General features: G+C 45.7%; 6 protein-coding genes across 6 annotated transcripts; 1 reads left to right on the forward strand and 5 right to left on the reverse strand.

Moving 5' to 3' along the window:
* Positions 1-1,636: 1,636 nt before the first annotated feature.
* F5891DRAFT_906279 (uncharacterized protein) lies at positions 1,637-2,013 on the reverse strand (the record flags this gene model as incomplete). The annotated part of the gene is made up of 2 exons (XM_041373550.1): positions 1,637-1,794; positions 1,857-2,013. Coding segments are annotated over 2 exons (315 nt in total), but the record flags the coding sequence as incomplete, so codon positions are not given.
* Positions 2,014-10,310: 8,297 nt separating this feature from the next.
* Positions 10,311-11,680, reverse strand: F5891DRAFT_1195813 (uncharacterized protein; the record flags this gene model as incomplete). Its single annotated transcript, XM_041368194.1, has 9 exons — positions 10,311-10,358; positions 10,411-10,428; positions 10,495-10,594; positions 10,644-10,946; positions 10,999-11,012; positions 11,081-11,109; positions 11,143-11,188; positions 11,238-11,270; positions 11,321-11,680. The coding sequence occupies 9 exons, from the start codon at positions 11,678-11,680 to the stop codon at positions 10,311-10,313; spliced, it is 951 nt and encodes a 316-aa protein (XP_041219471.1).
* A 1,893-nt stretch (positions 11,681-13,573) lies between these two features.
* Positions 13,574-14,460, reverse strand: F5891DRAFT_741133 (uncharacterized protein). Its single transcript, XM_041373049.1, has 5 exons — positions 14,316-14,460; positions 14,202-14,261; positions 14,127-14,154; positions 14,017-14,074; positions 13,574-13,963 (listed from the first exon to the last, which is right to left on the reverse strand). Exons 1-5 carry the CDS (start codon positions 14,408-14,410, stop codon positions 13,665-13,667), a joined length of 540 nt encoding a protein of 179 aa, XP_041219472.1. The 5' UTR covers positions 14,411-14,460; the 3' UTR covers positions 13,574-13,664.
* A 1,015-nt stretch (positions 14,461-15,475) lies between these two features.
* F5891DRAFT_1195816 (uncharacterized protein) lies at positions 15,476-15,918 on the reverse strand (the record flags this gene model as incomplete). The annotated part of the gene is made up of 2 exons (XM_041368195.1): positions 15,476-15,720; positions 15,774-15,918. 2 exons carry the CDS (start codon positions 15,916-15,918, stop codon positions 15,476-15,478), a joined length of 390 nt encoding a protein of 129 aa, XP_041219473.1.
* Positions 15,919-18,959: 3,041 nt separating this feature from the next.
* F5891DRAFT_985441 (uncharacterized protein) lies at positions 18,960-20,138 on the forward strand (the record flags this gene model as incomplete). Its single annotated transcript, XM_041377590.1, has 6 exons — positions 18,960-19,125; positions 19,149-19,300; positions 19,415-19,486; positions 19,738-19,846; positions 19,952-20,028; positions 20,082-20,138. The coding sequence occupies 6 exons, from the start codon at positions 18,960-18,962 to the stop codon at positions 20,136-20,138; spliced, it is 633 nt and encodes a 210-aa protein (XP_041219474.1).
* Positions 20,139-21,459: 1,321 nt separating this feature from the next.
* On the reverse strand, positions 21,460-22,314 carry F5891DRAFT_985443 (uncharacterized protein; the record flags this gene model as incomplete). The annotated part of the gene is made up of 4 exons (XM_041377591.1): positions 21,460-21,688; positions 21,740-21,909; positions 21,971-22,162; positions 22,219-22,314. 4 exons carry the CDS (start codon positions 22,312-22,314, stop codon positions 21,460-21,462), a joined length of 687 nt encoding a protein of 228 aa, XP_041219475.1.
* Between the last annotated feature and the right edge of the window lie 219 nt (positions 22,315-22,533).

The following is a 22,533-nucleotide window of genomic DNA, read 5'->3' on the forward strand; positions in this document are numbered from 1 at the left end:
CCTAGTTGGCAATCAAAAGATGCAAAAGTCTCACAATATTGACACAAAATGGTCATTAGTGGAAGTTGTGATGTGTCTAGGTCGCCATCCAGGTAATGCCTTGTCAACTGCTGGGAGTTTTTGACTAAATGATCATCCATTACTCATAGTGCCACGATTGTTATAACTCAAGTGTATATTGGCAGCAAAAGTCTCTGTATAGACATCCCAGACTTCAAGGCAAGTCCCCACCTCTGACTTTACTGCGAGTTTCTCCGAGTCTGGTGAAAATAAAATTGCGCCTGGCCAATCAAGGATCGCGAATGGACCAGCCACAAGTTTACCAGTGTCCAAGCTCCATATTCGTGCTGTAGTCTTATGATCTGTTCGCCAGTAGTGTGCTGTCTGCGGAGATATCAACACAGGAAACTCTTTCTGAGTGTTACAATCATGCTTTACTTTCGCTTCTCTGTTCTCTTTGTCCGATAGTACGCTTTCCATTTATGATCACTTACCTTTCTTGGACTATGTACTTATATCTCACAAATACCTTGGTCTGTGCGCACATATTGACTTATTTAAGCATGTGTATTAGCCTTGTAGAACTTCACTTGAATCTTACTAGGTTTTACCAGAACTTCCTTCGCTTAAGACCTCCAATCTTAAGTCGTCTGAACTAGCATTCTTAGTCGAAGCACTCCTTTGACTAAGTCTTTACAGAACCCCTTCTTTTCTGAAGGACTTCACGAAACTCAACAGCTCGAAACTCTGTTGAGTCGCTGTTGTTAGAACTACCCTAGTTCGTAACACTGAGTGTACCAGTCTACTTTGTGAGTCGTCGGCAAGTTACCAATGATGTTGCATGCATCTCATCTCGTCAATGTCCTGGACTTCTGAACCATAGTGGAGATAAGAAATGCAAACATACAACGGTCTACGTTCATAAATAATGAAAAAAATACGACCATAATATGCGCGAAGGGTATCAATGAAACCATCCACAAACAGAAACACAACCGATCGCCCCCATGCTCTCTGGTGTTGGATTGTACTGCAGTAGCCGATTCTTGTGAATCAGGATGTGGTGAAGGAGGGTCGAGATATTCACCAGGTACTATATTATTGTCTTTTTTGGGAGCACCCACTGCGGTGTTGCACTGCAATCAATCCATGAGACTTCCAGTTTGATGAAAAAAACCAACTGAGCACACCTCTTTAGCCTGAGCATGAGGAACATTAATGACAGATGGCGGAGACCGGGCAGCACTCCATCCAGGCAACATGTGTAGGGTAGGTGAGAGTAGCTCAGAGGTCCTGTGAAACTACAGTCTATCTGTGTGCCATACTTGGTTGTCCATGGCTCCTGCTGCTTGGTTTCGAAGGCATGTTGCTGTGCATAAACAACAGGAAGTAGCGTGAGAGGAAGGTATCTCATTGTCAGTAGCACCTGTGATGTTCCTTCAATGTCAGTGCCAACTTATGAGGGCAATCACGAGAGATCTCTGGGGATGAGACAGGAAGTGCGTATGGTGTGGGAGGCGGTCGAGACATGAACATCGATAGAAAATCATGGACAAGATCGGCCGCTGCCATGCCTGTGATTTCGGCTGTAAAATAATGTCTCAGTCCTGGTCATAAACCGCCAACTGCTGTCAAACATGCCACAGCATCCTTTTTCGATTGACCCTTGGCAGAAAAGCATGGAGTGTTCTGGCTCTACAGCCACCCAATCCAAAGCAGTTGGTAAATGGGGACCGGTGGCTCCATGGTAGAGAAGAGTGCCCATGGGGATGATTCCTGGGACTATTGTATGACCTGCAGGACATATATGATAAGTCATGACTCATCTGCACGGTGCTCAGTATCTCCAGACATACCAATACAATGACATGTATTTGGCCAGTTTTGAAGCAAAGAATTGACCATTTTGAACACTAGATGTCCTGTCGCGTTCACTGCAGGTCCTTCATCAAGGTCCCACTGTGTGAGATCATTTTCGAGCCCCGGGTCAAAGGATAGAGGTGGATGGCTCGACAGAGGTATCTGTGCAGTCAAAACCTATTCAAAGGCAAGAAATGGCCAAACAGCTTTCCTTGTACACCATTCCGACAAAGGGCCAAGGACCATTGTAACCTTAGTTATATACTGGGCACTGCATCTTCCATAAAGGCATCATCCGGGTTTGATTTCCTTCAACTTGAAACTGATCGGTAAATTTGGTAGCGGTTGAGGTGGTGCACAGTTTTCAAAGTTCATTCTTCTATAATTCAAGATTGTCTTCCAGCAGGCATCAGATTTTCAATGATAGGAATAATGATGGAAAATGAATGCAATGTTACTTCCTGAATTTCGCTGTGCACAGCAGGTACTTAGCTACCGCTGTCAGACTCAGCCTTGAAGGAAGTAATGACCGGTCACCGGGTTCAGAGTTGCAAAATTATTATGCGGTCATCAAATGCTGATGCCCAGTGAAAATCAACAAGAATGAGGTAGATATACATAGATAGATATCTAAAAAAATAAAGGCCCATGAAATCTATCGATGTATTTAGACAAATGAGACTTTTTGAGATGGAAAAAGAAAGACATTGAAATTTTTTTTAGATGTTTAGATACAATTCTCAATCTGTTTAGACCTACCGATACACATTTACATATGAAATATCACTTGATTTGATCCAAAAACAAATCTAACGAGAGCAAATGACATTATCTATAGGTATTGCTATCATTAGGTGAGTAGGGTATCACTGCTCACTGCGCCTCGTCCACCATCCCGCCCGCCATCCTGCTGTAGGGATTCATTTCTGGCTGGGCTGGTAGAGACTGTTTTTACCTTACCTTATGTTGGCACTTTGTAGCTTACACAATCAAGTTATCTTTTCACCAGTTACCAGTATGAGTCTGAGAGATCAGCAAGTTTTCATGATATTTCCTCTCCTCTGAGCCTTGAGCCTGGTCCAGAAACCCTTTAGGGTCGAATAGCAGCTAGGTTTGGCAAGACCCAACATTGTTCAGACTCACCATCTGAATTGTTGTACCTTCACTGCCATCCCGCTGGAGCGGTGTATCCGCGACTAAACACCTGCGTATCAAACGCAAGGGAAGAAGTGGTGAGGCTCTACACTACTACAAAGCCCGAAGAGCACTGAGTGGCTGACTAATCTACGGAGCTATCCGGCTGCTGCTATGCTGCTGCCCCTGGGGTCCCCTACTCCATGTGCCCCCCTTGAAAGAACCGGCAGTGTCCTCGTCGCCTACTACTCTGTGCCTCCAAACATATTCTCGTGCCTCTCTTCGTTTTCTGTTTCTACACCTCCATGTTCTACATCTTCGTCTTCTATTGTGGGATTGTCTTCTTCGTCACTTTGCTCTTCTGGTATGTCGTTTTCCTTTTCTCTCTCCTTTTGTTCTTCCGCTAATTTTGTGCCATTCCTTGGTATGAATGTTCTCAGCCTTCGTGCGTGGAATTCTCCCGCCAGGAGTTCTCCTTCTAACGTTTCTAAGCGATACGAGTTGCGTATTCGCTCTTTGATACGATGCAGCATTGACCATTTCGGTAGGAGCTTGCGTTTCGCTTTGAGGGTGCTATGCGCATTACTGTGGAAAAATTGAACCAACTGTCCACTGTTGAAAATGACTTCCCTTGGAGATTGAGCTAGTACCCGTTTGTCGAACATCACCTTTCGTTTGATAGCATGTCGCACAATGGCATCATATCCATCTAGCTGCTGCTGTCCTACGTAGGCTATGTGTGCGTTTGCGTCTGATAGCCTTAATGCCGATGTGCTTTCCGTGATGTCCGTTCGTGGTGTGTTGATTATCTGCCCTAAAAGAAGTTCTTTCGGTGAGAATTTTAACGCGGGTAAGATTCGATAGTTCAACGCTGTCACCGCTTCATCTAGATACTTTGGCCAACACTTTGGTAGATCTTCCCATGCTATCCTTTCGTATTCGTCTTCCCCCAGATTGGGAGCACATAACTGTTTGAGAACGTGTAGGAGCAGCTTGTTTGTTCCTTCAACGAGCCCGTTGACCCATGGCGAGTAAGCCGCTACCACATGTGTCTTACATAGCCATTTTGCGCAAAACTCTCTGACCTCTGAGTTGTGGAAATGTCGTCCTCCATCACTCATGAATGTTTCTGACGCTGTGAAACCCCGAAAGATATGTCCGAGACTGTCAATCGTGGTTTTCGCTGTCCCAGCATGTTTGTACTTGAAGACCCATACATGTTAGGAGAACATGTCGAGATACACTCCCAGTGTGTGGTACCCGTTTGCCTTTGGCAACGTTAAGTAATCGCCTACTAGTAGTTCGAAAGGATGTCTACGAGTAATTGGTTCTAGAAGTGAGTGCAAATGCTGATTTCCGAAATTCTTGCACTTAGCGCATTCAGAAATTGCCTTCATAATTGACGCGTCGAGACCGGGGCTGTGTATCTTGTCTGTGAGCGCTATCTTGATGGCGTCCCTCCCCCAATGTCCCTTTCCTTCGTGTTGCTTGATGGCCATTTGCATAGCTTCCTCCCTGCTAACACATTCTACCCTGCTTCGAGCTCGGATTGTTGTACCTCCGTGTAGGCGCCAAAGTTTACCGTCCTCGATGAGGTATTGCGATGCTTGATGTTTTGCTCTTTTGTGATTGCGAAGTGGCTTGTCTGCATCTAGTTGTCCAATGGACTCTATGACCTGAAGGAATACGGGTTCCTTGGCAAATCTTTGCTGTAGGCTAGAAAAGGTGTCTGAATCAGTGTTCTTGTCTATGAGGAGCATATCATTAATCAAGCCGCTGTTCTTTTCCCAGTCCTCGCTAACGGTCCAAGTGCTTCCATCTTCCGCATCTACATTGCGTGGCTGACCCTCCCATTGTCGGCTGAGGCCATCTGCGATTACGTTCAGTTTTCCCGGTACGTGTCTTACATCCACTATGTTGTGCGCTAAAATCCCGTCCCTCCAACGTGCGTGTGCCGCGTTGAGGTTATCACTTAGTAGGACGTCTCGCAATGCTTGACAGTCAGTTTCTATCTCCACAGGAAATCCCCATACTGTATCAGAAAACTTATCCAGTCCGAATTTGAGGGTCGCAAACTCTAGTAAAAACGGTTTGTACTTTTGTTCCGTTTTCAACGTTCGTTTTGACGCAAATGCTATCGGTAATAAGTGTTCTGTCCACTTGCCCGACAGCTTTTGCTTGCTGACTCATTGACTTAGTACTGCCGCGAAGCCTTCTTGACACCCATCAGACGTGACTATGAAGTTTGATCCGTCGTAGCGTGGTGCTTGCAGTATTGGTCTTGAAACTAAAGCTGATTTTAGATCTAAAAACGCTGTTATGTGGTCAGTAGTCCATTTTTCTGCAAGCTTAAAGTCTCTTAGCGTGCGTCGATACATTGCTTTTGAATACGGAGTTTTGAGAGGTGCTGCTTTCACGAGGTTGCGTAATGGCCCTTCTCTCTTGGCATAGTTCTGTATTAAATCCCTGAAATGACTCGTTAATCCTAAAAATGATTCTAAATTGAGAGCGTCAGTGGGTGGTTTCCAGTTAACGATTGCGGTAAGCTTCTCTAGATCAGGTTGGACGCCTTGAGGTCCAACTGTTGCGCCTGCGAATGTTGTCTCCATCATGAACAATCGGCACTTCGTTGGTGATAGAGATATTTTCCGTTCCCGACATCATTCAAAGATTTGTTCTAGCTTCATTAGCATCTCACGAAATGTATCTGCTGCAGTCCCACCGTCGTCTACGAACAGCTCCATTATTGCCTTTGCTGTGAGGTCGTGTAGATGTGTTGCTGTCATATCTGCAAACATTGATGGTGCTCCTGTGAGTCCCATTGGCATCCGTTTGTACCAGAAGTAGCCGCGCCCTTCTATGTAAAACACCGTGTATGGTCTTGACTCTTCTGGGATTTCAACGGCATAGAACCCGGATGCGAAATCAAATACTGATACGTACTTGTGTCCACTCAGATGTTGCTGTTTTGCTCGAATATCACCTTGCGGCATTGGCGCTATGAGGGTGTGCTTGTTGACTTCGTTAAAGTTCTGGCAAATACGCCATTTCTGCGGTGCTACTGGTCTTTGTTCAACTGGTTCATTCGGCACTTCCCTTTCGGGGAGTGTGAACGCTGGTGGTTGTCCTTCTTGTGCATATTGTTCATTGACCCTGTATCTTAACTCTTCAAGCGTTAAACCTTTCTGTTCGTGCACTTTTTGGGCTAACACTGTGGTTGCACAGCACTTTACCGCATCTGGCGGTGCTCGTTTGATGATACCCGCTTCCAACATTTTGTCAATGCGTCCATGTAAAAACTGAGTCTGTGGAGGGGTGAGCACGCGTTGGTGGACCCTTAGCTTGAATGTTGCATCCTTTGGTATGTTGAGGTTATGTTTCGCTCCCAGTACCTGGATAACTTCTGATAGTGAGCATGTGAAAATGTCTGCATACCTTGTTACTAGCGTTTCCGCTTGCTTGCGTTCATCCTCTGTAAGTGTGTCTCCGTACTGTACCGCTTTAACGATATAAGCGACTCTTTTGGGGTTGTTTGGGTCCGTTACCCTCGTAAAGATTGCTTTGTCGTTCTGTAGGAAATTTGCTGGGATTGCGTCTGATACTCCTTCTAACGATTCTTGTAGCAGCGTGTCTTCGTCTAAGCTCATACTGGTTGAAGTCGTGTTTCCTGTTTCTGGCATTTGATCAGTGCGTTTTCCAGTCTTCTCATGATTGGGACTTGATACTTCCTTTGTTATGACGCCTTCTCTCCCTTCCTCTTGTTCCTGCGTTACCATCGTGATGTCTTTTCCTTCTTCCTCTACATCTTCGACCGATGCTGTTTTCGCTCGACTTTGGTTATAGAGCGTTCTTGTCCCGCCTTTCCCCATTACCTGCACTTGGTCTTGGTCTGTGCTGTAGTCGTGTATAGCTTGGAATGCTCCCAGCATTGGTTTCCCTAGAAGAAAATTCCATCCTCCCCCTCCATCGAATACCTCAAACTCTCCTTCTGTTTGAACTCCTCTGATCGTAATCTTCCCTTTCCACGTTGCCTGCGATGGCGTAATCGTTCCGTTGGCCATGCGCAATCGTCGTGTTGATGGTGTCCAGTTCCCCAACTGATGCTTGACTCGATTGAACATGGATGAGCACATTGCGCTGACCATGGCACCTTCGTCAAATAACGCCTTTGCTCGTACTATCTCTCCTTTTGGTCCTTCAAAGGAGATGTTTTGTATAAATGGTTGACATGTCCGCTGCCTTGCTTCTTCATCCATCGAATACAAGTTAATGATATCGTATTGTTCGTTCTTAACTTCAATGACATTGACTGATTGGGATGTATACTCGGCAGGATTGGCATGTTGGTCCTCGCGTGCCTCCTCTTTGCATGCGAGGACTGGCAGTCCGTAGCTATGAGGTATGTCCTTTGGGTGGGTCGTCGTGTGGTCCTCTACACCGAAGACCCACTCTCTTTTCCCTGCTCTCCCATATACCCATTGTCGAACACAATGTTAATTTGCAGAGCTGTTGCTCGGTTGAATGTTCCCAGCGTGCACGTGCTTAATCCTCTCCAGATTGATTCATTCTTCGGCAGTTGGTCGTCCACCGGTACTTGACATTCTGGGCCAATGTGCCCGTGTGCGCCGCATCTGAAACATTCTCCTGAGAAAATTTGCGCCGTTCCCGGCATCAGTGGGTAGGGAGACTGCTCTGTGCATCTAACTCCTTTCCCCCATTGCGTTTCCCATCTCCGTATCTGTTCCTCGTATGCTATCTGTCCATCTGCCGTATCTGGATGGTGTGGGAGTTCATTGATGCATATTCTCATGAGATCCCGCTCTTCTTGTGTTGGCGGCTGACCTCTTGGACATTGTAGCATATTCTGATTCGCTGTCACGTATTGTACTTGCCGGCGAGCTGAGTTGGACATGGTGTTACATGTTGCGTTCGTGCTGTTATGGGGTCTGGTTTGCGTGCTGGTGGTTGGGAGTGAAGGTGCGTCTACTGGTTTGATTGTTGCTCTCTGCATCTGTAAACGTAAGACCTCGACCGGATCAGTTTGCTTGTTCTCGAGCCTTGCTATCCTTAGGTTCTGCGCTTTTTCTGCCTCTCTCCTTTCCTTCTCCCGTCGTGCCTTGTCCTGGATGGTATCTATGTTCGTGTTCTTGATTTCATCAAAGAACGTCGTCCAGTCCAGTGGTGTGGGAGATGTGAGTTCTCTTATGACGCGTTGTAGAAACAACTATCCAGATGGTGGTATTCTGAACTATGTGTTGGGTCTGCTTGCCTAAGCTGCTATGCTTGTGGTGACAAGTGCGTTCGACCCTAAAGGGGAAGTAAGTACAGCAGAGATCTACGGGTTGGTGCAAAGGGTGCCGTTCGTCAGCCGACGTAGAGCGCGGGAAAGCGCGTGAGGCGCGAGCGCGAGAACGAAGCGCTTAGGGCAGCCGATGCGCGGGAAGGTAGCGCTTGAGTGGTGCGAAGCGCGGGAAAAGCGCAAGGTGAGTTTACAAGCAGAGGTTCGTAATAGACGTTAAGGATGTTCTTATTGCCAATAGATACTGACTATGGCATGTGACGGATGAGCTTTACACTGATAGTGAGGTGCAGGGAGCTTCTATATGATTCGATCATGTAAAATATGAACTACAGGCGCTTATATATGTATGTCTAAAAATACGCCCCTGAAGCGGAGCCGAAGCGAGTAGGTAAGGTATGTAATAAGGGTCCATGACATGAGAATTGAGCAATCATTAAATAGAATATGGTCTGATATGGAGAAAATGATAGGAACACATACCAGTGAGGTTAGTTTGGACAATGGATGGACGTGCGACGTAGGGCGCTTCGAGCGCAGGAAAGCGTGCCTAATGCGCGCGCAAGAATGCTGCGCTTGGGGCGGCCGATGTGTGGGAAGGTAGCGCGCGCTTGGCGTGGGAGAGTTTCGCTTCGCATAGGGAATGATTGGAAAGGTATTGGCACAAGTTGTGCATCAAACTGTACTCTGAGACAGGTCGCATATATAGCCTCTGCAAGGCCACAGAGATATCAGTCTCTACAGCGTGGCAATGCCTCGCGAACCTGGTGTATGAATACTGGTGCATTTGCTACACCCGCATCGTGAACCAGCTTCTGCAGTCGTCCATGGTAGTGGAGGTGTGACCAAGTGGAGACTCCCGCTACAGTGATGCGCTCACCCACATCGTCCTCTTTGAGTCTCAGTGAGAGTAGCTCTTTCTGATACTCTAGTGTGGACTTTGCGGCCACGACTATGGCTGGCCATTGTGCCTGGAATGCTGTTTTAACGTTGGCCCACGTTGTAGTCTGCGCTACTGTTAAGCTGTTCCACCAGATGTCGGCTTGAGAACCTGCCAAAATGAAGGTACTGAAGATGATGACCTTGGTTGCTTCATCGGTGATTCTGTTAAGGTGAATGTATCTTTCTACCTCTCGCAAGAAGTTTTGCGGGTTCTCATTATCATTCCCGCTGAATAGCGCTGGTGCTGTGGTAGTTGCCATTGGCACGAATTGAGCTTGTGTTGGAACGATTGGTGGTACGACGCTTGTCTTTGATGGTGACCTTAGTTTACTTTTGCTTGGAACGGTGAGCTGGTCTGTGCGTTGGGTTGTTGGGAATGGGATTGGGGAAATGGCTTCTGGGGTTGGTATAACAATATTTGGGCTGGGCGCTCCCAGAAGTGATTCTTCGTCGTCTTCGCGTTCTCCTAACTGCTTGCTGACCTCGTGCTCCGATGCTGATGTATCGTTGTCTGTAAGGGTTCTCTCGATGATCTCTGGGGTATCCAATGGTGATGAAGCCTCTGATGTGAATTCTGAGGAAGTGGCTCCGTCCGCCTTGATGAATCGACCTGTACTGTCTCTGGGCAGAAGAGATTTCTTCTTTGTCTGTTTAGCTGAGGAAAGAGCAGTCATGAGCGTTCCGTTTTTTGTACTCAGAATTTAAAAGGCTATGCTCTGTGCGTGTCTTCCTCGTGGTTCTGACGCAATGGTTCTCGAACGTGTTCTCGTGTGTTCCACGAGGCTTCTAATCAGCTCTGGACTCGGCTCTGGACTTGGCTCTAAACTCTAGGATTCTGGACTCTAAGGGGAAATAACCAAAACGAAGCTTGGTTGAGGCGAACTCACTCTGTTCACCAGTTGGAGCGGTGTATCCACGACTAAACACCTATGTATCAAACGCAAGGGAAGAAGTGGTGAGGCTCTACACTACTACAAAGCCCGAAGAGCACTGAGTGGCTGACTAATCTACGGAGCTATCCGGCTGCTGCTATGCTGCTGCCCCTGGGGTCTCCTACTCCACCGCCATATGCCCTCTAGTCATCGTGGTTGTTGTCCACTTGAACCAGTCCTGAGGAAGCCACCTATAAGACACTTGGTCAGTACATGTGATAGAATGCAGGCAACAGAACTCACGTGAACAGATACTTTGCGCTTGTATAACTCGAACAATTGTAGACAGAATTAAATAGATGTTAATATAAGAAAAAAATGATGCACCTCTTTGTCGGCAGTAGACAACCCATTCCAGTAAGTCGCAAAGACACTCGCTGGTTCCTTTTGATTGCTGTTTGATTGCCACTCGAGGGCACAAAGATTCCTAGAATGATAGAGTTAATCTTGCTATGAAAATAATATATAGAACTCACCGCACCATGATCTTGGGGCTCATGCGCATCGGCTTGGTGCTCAGCTGTCGCTTCTTGATGGCATCAAGCTTCGAGTTGATCGTGGGTTTTGTTTGTTTGGCGTGGGTCACTCCAATGAGTTCCATTTTTACAGCAAGGGAAGCTGAATCGGAACTCGATGAGATCTCTGGCCTGGAGATTGGCATGATGTTGGTGGAGGGCAGCACTACAGCAGGGTTGGATCCTGAACTTGAGGAAACAATAGAAGGTGAAGGGGGTTTCTGTGAAATGGGTCTGGGCCGAGGTTTGAGGACAAGATTAGAGCTAAATGAATTGATCGCATCAGTGTAGCGCATCAATAGAATTGATGACTTACAGAGGGTTTTTGACCTGTAAGATCAGACACGTGAAATTAGTGCCAGGTACAACATGTACTACAATGAGAGACTCCGAGTCACCTCGACAGCAACAACTTCCCTCTCTTTGCCTTTGTCCATTCATGGTGGAGGGGTTGGCTCACGGTCGGGTGTAGTGCCATCGTGTGATGGCGAAGGGGGTGACACTAACTGTACACCAACTATGTCAGTAGTACAAAACAATAATATTAAAACTTACTTCTTCGGTTGATATTGAAGGGGGTGATGCTAGCTATAGACCGATCATGTCAGTAGTGACAAGCAAAGAAGATGAAAACTTACTATATCCTCTGATGACAAATCTATGTGTGGGCGCTTTGCGGTGTGGTTCTCATCAGAGTCAGACAATCTTCTTTTTTTAATGATTGGGATCATTTCGGAGGCAGTCTCTTCCTCTAGGCCCATGTCTTCAGACTCAGCCTTCACACACTTTCCACCCTTTTTCTTGATGTGGTAGTTGTACCATTGGGAATAGTTATCGATCATGAGCCTCGTGGTTTTCCAGTTGTTGGCGCACAAATGAAGCTCCAGGTATTCCTTCCACAACGTGTGAACCAGCCACTTGATTATGTCGAGTGAAGCTTGCCTGATCGATTCCGGTGCAAGTCCTTGGGTATGTAGCTGCCGGAAGCATGACAACATTGTTGTCTGAATTACCTTTGTGCGCTGAGCTGACACAGGTGGTTAGCCTAGGCCGGCTGAGTGTATTTAGATAAATTTTTGATGGCATTTCAAGTGTGTTCGGATGAGACCACTACATAGATAGCGAGTCCAACTTGGTCAGGGCCTCAAGTTCAACATTGTAGTTCTGTGACCATTAAATCTCGTCTTCCTGGCACTACTGTAGTACTGGTCCTTTGTTGTATTGATGGGCTGATTCAAGTCATCTACAACCTGAGACATATACAGTGGCTCAAAAAAGTGTCCCAATGTTTGTAGGTTTTCATGTAATTGTGTTATTGCGAGCCAGGGTGTGAGAATCTGACTAAGTCAAAGGGAGGTCCCAAAAAGCTCCGCTTCTCGGCTACAATTATGTCCCCTATAGCGTGAGAATCCATTGACGCCGTGCGTGCGAAGATATGGCTATTTTAATTAGGTGACTCATTGGGACACTTTTTTGAGTTTCTATTAAAATATGAAAATCAGATCATTTAGACATGACACCATTTACAAATATATATATAAATGGTCCCATATTGACAATATGGTCTCATTTTAATATCCTGTACATATATAAACCCTTCCAATAACATCATGTCCTTTATAATCAGCATGAAGTCTATTTCCTCTTCTCAAAGAGATAATATCCTTTTTCTCTCCACCTCTGGTCTATCTATCAGGCAGATTGCCTCCAAAACTGGTCTGGGGAAGTCAACTATTGCCAGGGTTATCAACCAGAATATTCCCAACAAAGAAAATGTCAAAATGGGTCGTCCTTCTAAACTTACTCTGCATGACAAAAGAGCTCTTGTTCATCATATTATATCTGGAAAGGCCTCTACTGCTGTTCAAGCCACAAAATACATCAATTCCATCATCACTACCACTGTCTCCACTCAAACAGTCAGGAACACCCTCAAGGAAGCCAATCTTAAAGCTGTAGTCAAGAAGAAGAAACCCCTACTGTCACCAGCCCATAGGAAAAGGAGACTAGCATTTGCTTTAAAGCACCAGCACTGGACTATAGAGGACTGGAAGAGAGTTATTTGGTCAGATGAAACTAAAATCAATAGGATGGGGTCAGATGGTCAAGAGTATGTTTGGAAAAAGGCAGGAGATCCACTTGGAGAAAAAGAAGTGAAAGGTACTCTTAAGTTTGGAGGAGGAAATATGATGGTGTGGGGCTGCATGGGGTGGCATGGGGTGGGAATTCTATGTGAGGTGGAGGGGAGAATGAATGCAGAGCAGTATGTCTCCATTCTGGAGGAGTGTCTGCTCAAAAGCATGCAAGAATCAGATATTGATGAAGAAGACATTATCTTCCAACAAGATAATGACTCCAAGCATACCTCAAAGTTGGCCACCAAATGGTTTGAGGACCATGATATTACTGTCCTATCATGGCCAGCACAGTCTCCAGACCTCAATCCCATTGAACATATTTGGGAATTACTCAAGAGAATGCTTGCTGCCTATCAAGACCCACCTAATGGACTATTTCAGTTATGGGAGAGAGTTGTAGTAGAGTGGGGAAAGATTGCTAAGGAGGAGTGTCAGAAATTGATAGAAAGTATGCCTAGGAGGGTAGCAGCAGTCATTAAAGCTAAGGGAGGAAACACTAAGTACTAGAATTATAGAGATTATGTATAATTGATTCAAACTCAAAAAAGTGTCCCAATGAGTCACCTAATTAAAATAGCCATATCTTCGCATGGCGTCAATGGATTCTCACGCTATAGGGGACATAATTGTAGCCGAGAAGCGGAGCTTTTTGGGACCTCCCTTTGACTTAGTCAGATTCTCACACCCTGGCTCGCAATAACACAATTACATGAAAACCTACAAACATTGGGACACTTTTTTGAGCCACTGTAGTAGCTGCTCACGCTGATTTGGCTCGACGTGTTCTCGCAACAGCAATACATAGTATAGGTAACAATAAGTGGTTCATGATCCATCTATCCTATCATACCAATTCAAGATATGATATCTTTCTACTATCATCGCAAGTAGACGCTGTGGCTTCTGTTTCATCGACACTAACACAACTACCAGCTTGGATAGGTCGAGCGGGGTGCACTGTTACTTCATTATCTGCATGATCAAAATGTTCTCCTTCGAGTCTCTCGTCTTGTGACGAGGGAAGGTACCGCTCCGAGAGGTAGACGCTGTGTCTGACATTGGATTTGGAAGAAATGGTACTATCTCTGTTGGCCTGCAGGTAGTATCGCGAGTTCGGGAGTGCGATGAACGAGTTGACATATACTTGACACCATATCATGGATCAGCATGATTCTCGGATAATGTTTTGATCTTACATTTAGCCATTAAACATTCAAGACTGAGAAATACATAGTTCTTCGGCATCACTGCGCACTGTAGGTGACTCTCAGAGCTGTGAGGGACATCACAGTAACTGGGACCTCACTGTAATGATGGCTGTCATCAAACATACACTGCACAAAATGAGTTAAGATATGGAACAGGATGTAAGGAGAATCACCTCGTAAGACAGCCAGTTTCAATTATTAAACCCGTGAGTTTTTGTATAGAAGAATTGGTGCTAAGACGCTGTGTTGGCTTATCAGATTCCGACAGCGAACGGCCCAACTCTTACATAGAGAACCCTGTACGTGAGGTAGCGAGAAGATAGCATAGTAATGATACATTGAGAACATCACCACAACTAATCACGGTCAAAACCATGTACATATGTCGCCCATTCGACTCTAATCAAGTCAGAGAACAGGTGACACTGAAATCTACTCACAATCAACACTTCGTGGGGATCTGTTTGATATGTAACATAAGTGGGTAAATCCAACATGGATATCACTTACCGATAATGTTAATGTCAAGACTATTGCCCTGTCAGTAACATTCTAAGCAGTATGTAAAGCAGACATACCTCAAGTAGACAGGTGTGTGAAGGAGATTTGGGCGTGCTGTGAAGATAGTGGAGGCGGCAAAAGAGGATTGGGTGGTGAGCAATGCTGGTGTAACTTGAGACTAAAACAGTGTGAGTTGAAGAATGATTGCATGAGCAGAGGCTCACATTCTCATGAGAATCTACACTTGAATGCCACAAGTTTGAGGGTAGAGGCAACATAACAGGGAACTGCAGCGCGACTGAGTGAACCGTAAAAGTTAAACAGGATAATGAAATGTACGTCTAGAGGATCAAGAGGCTGACCATTTTGAATGGGAAGACCCAAGCGAAGGAGTTTGCGGATGTGAAGGAGAATGGGTTGCCGTAGGTCTACTGCAGGTAAAGCACACATACAAGATCATTTTTTCCTAAGGGTCTGATCAGCACTCCTCTATGTCCATTCGATACTGCCAAAAATCATTGGAGGAAACAACATTCTTTGCATCGCAGTGAGAACTGGCATCCAATCAGTAGAAGGGCAGATCACATACCATTGAAGGTGAGCTGAGACACATTTTAAGAAAGCAGACCAGGATGTGAAGCAGGAGTGATCAAGGAAGTGACCGCTGGCAGGCCAGGTATCTGAAATGGTGGTCAAGAAGTGCAATCTACACAGAATGAAAACTACTCACAAGAGTTTTTCAATACGGCTGATGCACGCGATCTTTCATAGCCTCAAAAATCAATTCTGGGTCTGGTGGCGTCTGACTGAGAGCTGTGGTGAGGATGGCTAATCATTGCACATTAAAAACCTATGGGGGTTTTATTCAAGACATTGTACTTTATATGTATATGAGAGCACGTACCAGATCCTTCCTTCAAGTTGAGTAACTCTCTGGCAGAATGGCTCACGCTTTTGCAGTACTGAGTTCAAATTGGAGTATGATGGCAACAGCTTTGATCCTACTGTTCCATTTAAATCGGACATAGTGACCAATATCCAATGGCGGAACAGGTGGGGAAAGACCCCAGTTGTCTCCAGCATCGGGAGGGTATTCCAGGAGGACTTCAGAGAGGGGTACTTGTGCTGCCTCGGTAGCTTGTGGGTCTAGCTCTCTAAGGTATGATCCAACAAATCCTCCAATAAGCGCGGCTGTCACATTGTCGAGGTGGCGCTCGACCATGAGCACATAGTCTAACATTCACTTTCGGGAGAGCTTGAGTTTCCAGAGACTGTCTCCGAGAAGAACGCCTGCAATGACCGCTGCGCCGGATGAGCCAAGTCCGCGTCCAAAAGGTATTTGGTTGTGGCAGTGAATACTAGGGGCAGGAGGGAATGTCCTATGGCCATTGAAACATGACGTACATTGTGAGCGTAGATGGCCAAATTGAAAAATTGAAAATTCCGACGCAGTCCTACTGCCCATTATGGATGTGTGACACTTACTGACTCGCGCATCTATCAATCAGTACCATTGTCATATCCCGTATTCCGGACCTACATCCGATAATATTCCCACGCCTCATCCGGACCTTCGGATGTCCTATCCATGTCTCCAGTACCCATCCGGATCCCTGCACCTCTGCACATCCACATCCGCATGTCCACACCCAGATCCCTTATCCTTCGCAGCTAGCCTGCATCATTCATCCTTGTCCCATTGCCCTAATGCCACATCCTATATATCCACGCATCTCATCTGGACCATATCCGATCCGGTCCGATTTGATGTATAGATCTGTTTCCTATCTGATATACGATAAGCTTCGTAATTCATTTCCTGTGCATATAATGTTAACACAGCCTATCCGGTATTCCTTGTTACCGGTACCTCGGTTATATCTATTACCGGTATGCTTACTGATCCATTAACCTATGTTCATTTCTGACTCCCGTTTGTCAACCTTTGCATATGCTTCATACATAGCCTCGGACTCTGCTTATTGATCCTTCCGTTATTTCTCTTAGTATATAAACTTGTGTATATGTCTTGTAGTACCTCAGTCTGAATATCATATTAGTCCTCGCACTAGATCTCACTCTAAGTCCTCATATCAGTTCTAGTCTTCCAACTTAGTTGTTATCCATCTCAGGCCTAGGGAGTTTCTCCCTAGGCCGGAGCTCTGCTTATCCGATACTCCGCTCATCCGCTCATCCGATCCTCCGTAGTTTCCGGAAGTTCATCCGGATCTTTCCCGCGGTCCTCCGGACCTATTCTGCTTCGGACTTTGTCCTTGCAGCCTTTCCTCTGTTTACTTCTACTCAGGACAAGTCCTGAGTAGCCATTATCCATATCCGTATCAGGACGAAACCTCATCATAATTTCCGGAACTTTCCCGCACTCATCCGGAAGTTACTTGCACCCGTCCGGAAAGTCCTTCCGAAGTTTCCCGCGCCTTCGGATGTCTTCGGACTTTCCTCGGACACCAATCTGAAATTAAGGGCACATACTCGGGTAAGGGGCACAGCACACGAGCTGAAGCCAAGCCCCTCAGAATCAGTCCTACCCTTTGTGCATGGTCTTAACAACCATCTACTTTGCTACTATATCATGGAATCTGCCAATGCTCAGATCAACAATGCTCTGATCAATGACGACTCACTCGTAAGTTTTATATTGTCGAGTTGTACATCTTACTTAGCTATTATCATAATCAGGTGCCCGTGTTCCAACCAGATGTCCCAGGCCCGCTGATTGTCAGCGGTTCAGCGGTAGTATGTTATAAGTACATTACATTAATGAAAAAAATTAAACGGTTGCAGAGAGCGTGGAACAACGCAGTCGAAACAGCCCAATACTGAATCCAAAGTCATACTACTGCGCCGCCTACTCCTTTTCAGATAACTGTGGAGGATAAGTGCTGGGTAATGCTGATGGCGTTGAGGGAAGAAGAGTTGCAGGAGACAATGAGATACCTGGAGAATGCGTGGCAGGAGCTCACTGAAGTGAAGAGGCTGTTGGTGATTGGAAGTTAGGATCGGTCGGAGAGAGGCCATCAATATTGTAATAACACCTTGTACTATATCACGAATGACACAGGCCAGAGACATAGGATCACGATGAAGATGCCGAGGCCAATAATGAACACGGAGCAATCGGGTTCTGCTCGCTCCTCCTAGTCGTTCAATTTCTGACCCAGTTGCTCCTGATACCACAGGGCAAACTGTTTGGGCAAATCATGTTCCCGACATCCTTCGCTGTGTCATGAGCATATGATTGAGTACCTGCATCAGACTGTGCAGTTTCTGAAGAGGCTGGTAGTGCAACAAACAGATCAAGGCGATGTAGAAACAACGATACTGAGAGGAACAAAAGATGCTCCTAACTGTATCTAAAAATGTTGAAGGTCATGCGTTGCCTAGTCTGCTATGCTTGAGATGACAAGCGCATTCGACCCTAAAGGGGAAGCAAGTGGAGCGAAGATCTAGTGGTATGCGCTGAAGCGAAGCGCGAGAAAGTGCAGGTGCGCGCAAGGTACGAAGGCGCGGGAAAGCGCGCGCGCGCGTGCGGAAATGGTAGAGAGACTAAGCTTAAGTGATAATATAATGCAATATAAGAGAAGAGAGATGCAAAGTGTAGACAAATAGATTTCTACTATGTTCTTCTAGGTAGATAGTGGGTGGAAAGTATAGTAAGGTAAAGGGAAAGTTAGTTGAAAAGTAAGTTAAGGTGAAAAGTAAGTTAGTAATAGTATGTACTGCTGGCGCTTATATAGCGCGGCTAAGCGCGGTCATGCGGAGCCGAAGCGCTACCGAGTAGGTATGTAAGGATATATATGGGTGAGAGTCCATGATAAAAATAAAGGTGGAACACTATGCTAATAAAGGAAATGGAAATATACGCACTAGGGAGCTTGGTGGACAGTGGATGGATGCATCTGGATGGCTGGCGCTATAGGGCGCGCAAGCGCGGGAACGCGCGCGCGCGTATACATCGTGAAGCGCGGGAATGGTGCGCGCATTGCACGGGAAAGCTGCGCCTCATATAGGAATTGCTGTGGACAGTACACAGAGTGGTGCTGCGAGTTGGTGCTGTATACTCCCTTAGTGGAAACTGCCATATCACGCCATGAGAGGCATGAGTCTCTACAGCGAGATGGCACATTTGAAGCAGGGTTTGGGTTCGATGCTTCGACATTGCTTGGGATTTCAGGTTCTTGTTGTCCGTGGAAATACCTGCAGGAGGATCAGCTTGTCCAGGCATTGAATTTGTCGGAGGATCACATGAAGACATACAAATTGGGCACAAGAATGGCTGCAGCTGTTTTCATTTGCTTAACCCTTCAGCCCAACTGCAAGCACAAAGATTGGGGGAACAGAGGGTTCAAACCAAAAGAGATCCTTTGACAGTTCATCCCAAATGACACACACGTAATAGACTAACAACCTCCATGGTCATATCTTCTGTGGCAGAGTTGATGGACAGTCCACTTGTCGACACTCTAGACACGGTCTATGAGAATTTTTCCTGGCCGGCGAAGAAGTTATTGAGAGGGAGAGTTCTGGAGGGTATGAAATTTGCTTACGAGGAGAAGGAGATGGACAGTATCACATGGGGTGTGTATCCTTGCACAATGCAGGCTTACCACTGCCATCCCCATCCTCATCAATGATGAATGAGATCCACGACACTGCCTTTTCTCCCATCCTTGTTGAGCACGCGCAGATGGGATTGATAGAGGCCACAAAGGCTCAGGAGCGGGGGACATGGGGGAGAGGTTGCCTTCCAGTTGTAGATCTGGGCCGATAACGGTCTAATTGGAAATTCTGCCGATCCACGCCGAGGAATGCCACATGCAGTTTTCCTTGGTGATCCTCCTCACTCAGATTCGAGACGATATTGTAGTCACCACCTAAAGACATGCCCAGTCCACCACCTGGGGAACAGGAAATTTCGGGAGATGTCTGGGTTTCTCAGGTCCGTGTTTCCATTGGCATAAAATAGGGCATTGCACTCGATTTTGACGAGTCCACTCTTCATCTGAGAGATTAGAACATTCGCCAATACTCTCCTTCAAGTTTGTCAAACTAGTGCGTGAATAGCACACAAATTGTAACATACCTCAGATGTGCAAGAGCATACATTTCATCTGTGCCAAAAGAAAGCCAGAGATAGAAAAGGTTTCGTCTTATTGAATATGTATATTCTCAGATTTCTTGAATGAATAGCATCAAGAGAAGCATGAAATGAAGTTCTCGAACCAGACGCACCGTACTCAATGTACCCTGACATTATGGATATTTGTCCATCTAGAAGCGGAGTACGCGACAGGCCAACGTAAGGCACAATATTTGAATGACAAGCTTCTCTGAGGCGATGCTCAATGCCAGTCTGTGGCTAGTAGCAATACTTACTTCATCAGCCTCCACTTAGCATGAATAGAAGATCCATCACTGTCCAAGAAGAAGGAGACAATGGACAGGACAACGATTCGTCAACGTTGGTTTGGTGCCTTGCGGGTGAGTCCTGTGAAGTCAACTTGACGAGTGTGCTGTCAAGGCTTGTGACTCAGAGGGAAGAAGCAGCCGCTGCTGCAAACACTGCGATTAAGAAGTTAGCATTGTTTTAGGCAATACACACAAATCAGGTAGATCAGAAAAATAAAAGGTCCAATAAAACTGAATAAAACTGAATAAAATTGGATAAAAAATAAAATAAAATAATCCTTACTTTTTGTCTCTCCCATGCTGATCCATGACTGCATAGATAACGTTCAGATTGTACCTGTGCGCTAGACTGAAAATTCTAAAAGCCGCTGTTGTTATCGATGAGAAGATTGCCAGCTTTCATGTGTAGGATGTTATTCTGTGAATGGTTTCAAGATAAAATCGAGAGTGAGGAAAAAATAATTTGCACTTGGAAGAACAAGTAGGATGTATACACACCCAAGATCTCAATTATGCATGACTGGTTCATGGCCTTGATAACTTTGATCTTGCGCAAGGCAGTCACAGGCATGCCCTCTTCTCAATAAAGATCATTTGGGCTACCAGTTGCTCGGTGAGATGGTGGACTGCTTGATGGACCTTTCTGAGTAAAATGATGATGAGCTGATGTAAATAGTTAACTTTGAAGAGGAAGGAGAGTGTGATGGTACTTGCCAGCTCTGCAATGGCATCCACCTCATTATCTCCACCTTGCATGAAGAGCTCCTCCAGGTCTGCTACAAACTTGAGTAACTTGAAAAACATGATGCTCCCGCTGTTCCCTTGAACGTGAGAGTAAACACACTGGACACAACTCCACAGGAGGACAAAGTACTCAGCCATGAAGTTTTCTTCTGAAAAACTGTAGAATTGCCACCCTGTTCCAAAGGGCATGGGGGAATGCTCAAGCTCCTTCAGATGAGGACCCTTGTTAGTCAGTTATTTTGGTGAGCATTTAAGACTCTACCTGGAAGTTACATCGATTGTGTGTTATGTGGAAGGCTGAGACCTTGCGCATCAGTAGAACTATAACATAATACCAAACTGAACTTGAATCAGTAAGCACCAGATTATGACAGAATGCAAAAGACTGCTTACAAAGTATGTAGTGCTGCTGAAGACACAGCTAATGAGCAAGAAGATAGTAAATTTGTTCCTTGGGTTTTATCAAAATGAACCAAAAGAAGACGGTTTTGCTCCAACTTGAGCTTGACTGACTCATTCGAACAATTCCGGATTCTTCCGATCGATGGGTATTCCGGTAACCTTCGGTACCCCTAATTGGTGATCACATCGTTCCTGCTTCCCGAACCTCCATTTCCAACTTTACACAGTCATTGAAGCTTTATTCAGAGATCTCTCTGCTGCCAAACATTCATAGAGATTGGTGATGTTAAGACTCGTGGTATCGGTAGTACAAAGTCGAGAAGGGGACCAGCGAACATCCGACTAGCAATACTGTGACTACGCGACTGGAAGAGTCGAGAAGAATGAAGCGGGTACATCCGAGACAAGTCTCAGAGACTTGGTGGAACCAAAGCCCCCACTGTTTGGAACAACAATGCACAAATCACCAATTGGCTGGGTTTCAATGGGCAAGATGTCCATCATATTCCTAAATCTCTTCCCTGTCTCCTCTGTCATGATTCTCGGAAGACCTGACTTGGGAGCGATGGGCAGGACATTGCTCCCTCTAAATGTAGAGCATGATCAATATGCTGAAACAACCATCCTAAGCATGCACTTTATGAAAGGGAGAGCCTTCACTCTTCCCGTGAATATTGGGAACCTGTCTGGATAGGTGTACATATTGTCTAGGGCTGACATAATAATCTCGTTCATTTCTTCTGGTCCACGACAGTTGATCACAAGTGCTTCTCTTTCTTTCAAGGTAATGACCATCAACTGGTAGAGCTGAAATACCAATGCAGCATCTGTTTTTTGAGGAGAAAACGCGAAGGGCATACAAACTTACCAACATCATCAAATTGCCCACCAGTTTCTGGGCTAGACAGTTGAAATCTGAAAAGACTTCTTCAGGAAAGAAATCTGCTAGCCTCACACTACATTTTCCATCCACCAACTTGCTGGTTGGGTGAAAGAGTGACGCCCAAAGGAGCTCTGAAAAAACATGTTCTCCGATGAGCTCGGAAATCGCCTGGCGCACCTGAAAAACAAAAAAAAATTGAGCTAGTGCCTCAACTGCGGTTTCAAGTCCCATACGTCATTGATGTTGTTCAAGTTGAAAAGACCCACGAAGTGAGTGATCCTCATCTCTACTGTATCAAAAGAGGCACAAAAGTTGGTGTATGGTGACATTCCACCTTTGATAACCTTCCTTAGTTCCCCCTTTTATTCGTCAAATGCCTTGGCCAGCTGCTAGCATCAGTAAGGGGAAAGCGAAGGAAAGAGAGAGCACACATTCCTACGGAACTCCGGCCATCCAGCAGAAACAGTCACTCTGTTGGCAAATGTGATGACCACTGATGAAACTGTAAGATAGCATCAGGTAGCATCTAGGATGCAAGGCACTGACCT

This window comes from Suillus fuscotomentosus, assembly GCF_016647785.1.
Source record: "Suillus fuscotomentosus strain FC203 chromosome Unknown F5891scaffold_88, whole genome shotgun sequence".
Lineage (NCBI taxonomy): Eukaryota > Fungi > Basidiomycota > Agaricomycetes > Boletales > Suillaceae > Suillus > Suillus fuscotomentosus.

What these genes read in the sequence shown, in the direction of transcription:
- F5891DRAFT_741133 (XM_041373049.1), bottom strand. Translation starts at nt 14,410, where the DNA reads ATGTACATGGTTTTGACCGTGATTAGTTGTGGTGATGTTCTCAATGTA. An exon ending in GAAACTGGCTGTCTTACGAG is followed by an intron (nt 14,155 to 14,201) that starts GTGATTCTCCTT and finishes CATTTTGTGCAG; the next exon opens with TGTATGTTTGATGACAGCCA. An exon ending in TGAATGTTTAATGGCTAAAT is followed by an intron (nt 13,964 to 14,016) that starts GTAAGATCAAAA and finishes TATGGTGTCAAG; the next exon opens with TATATGTCAACTCGTTCATC.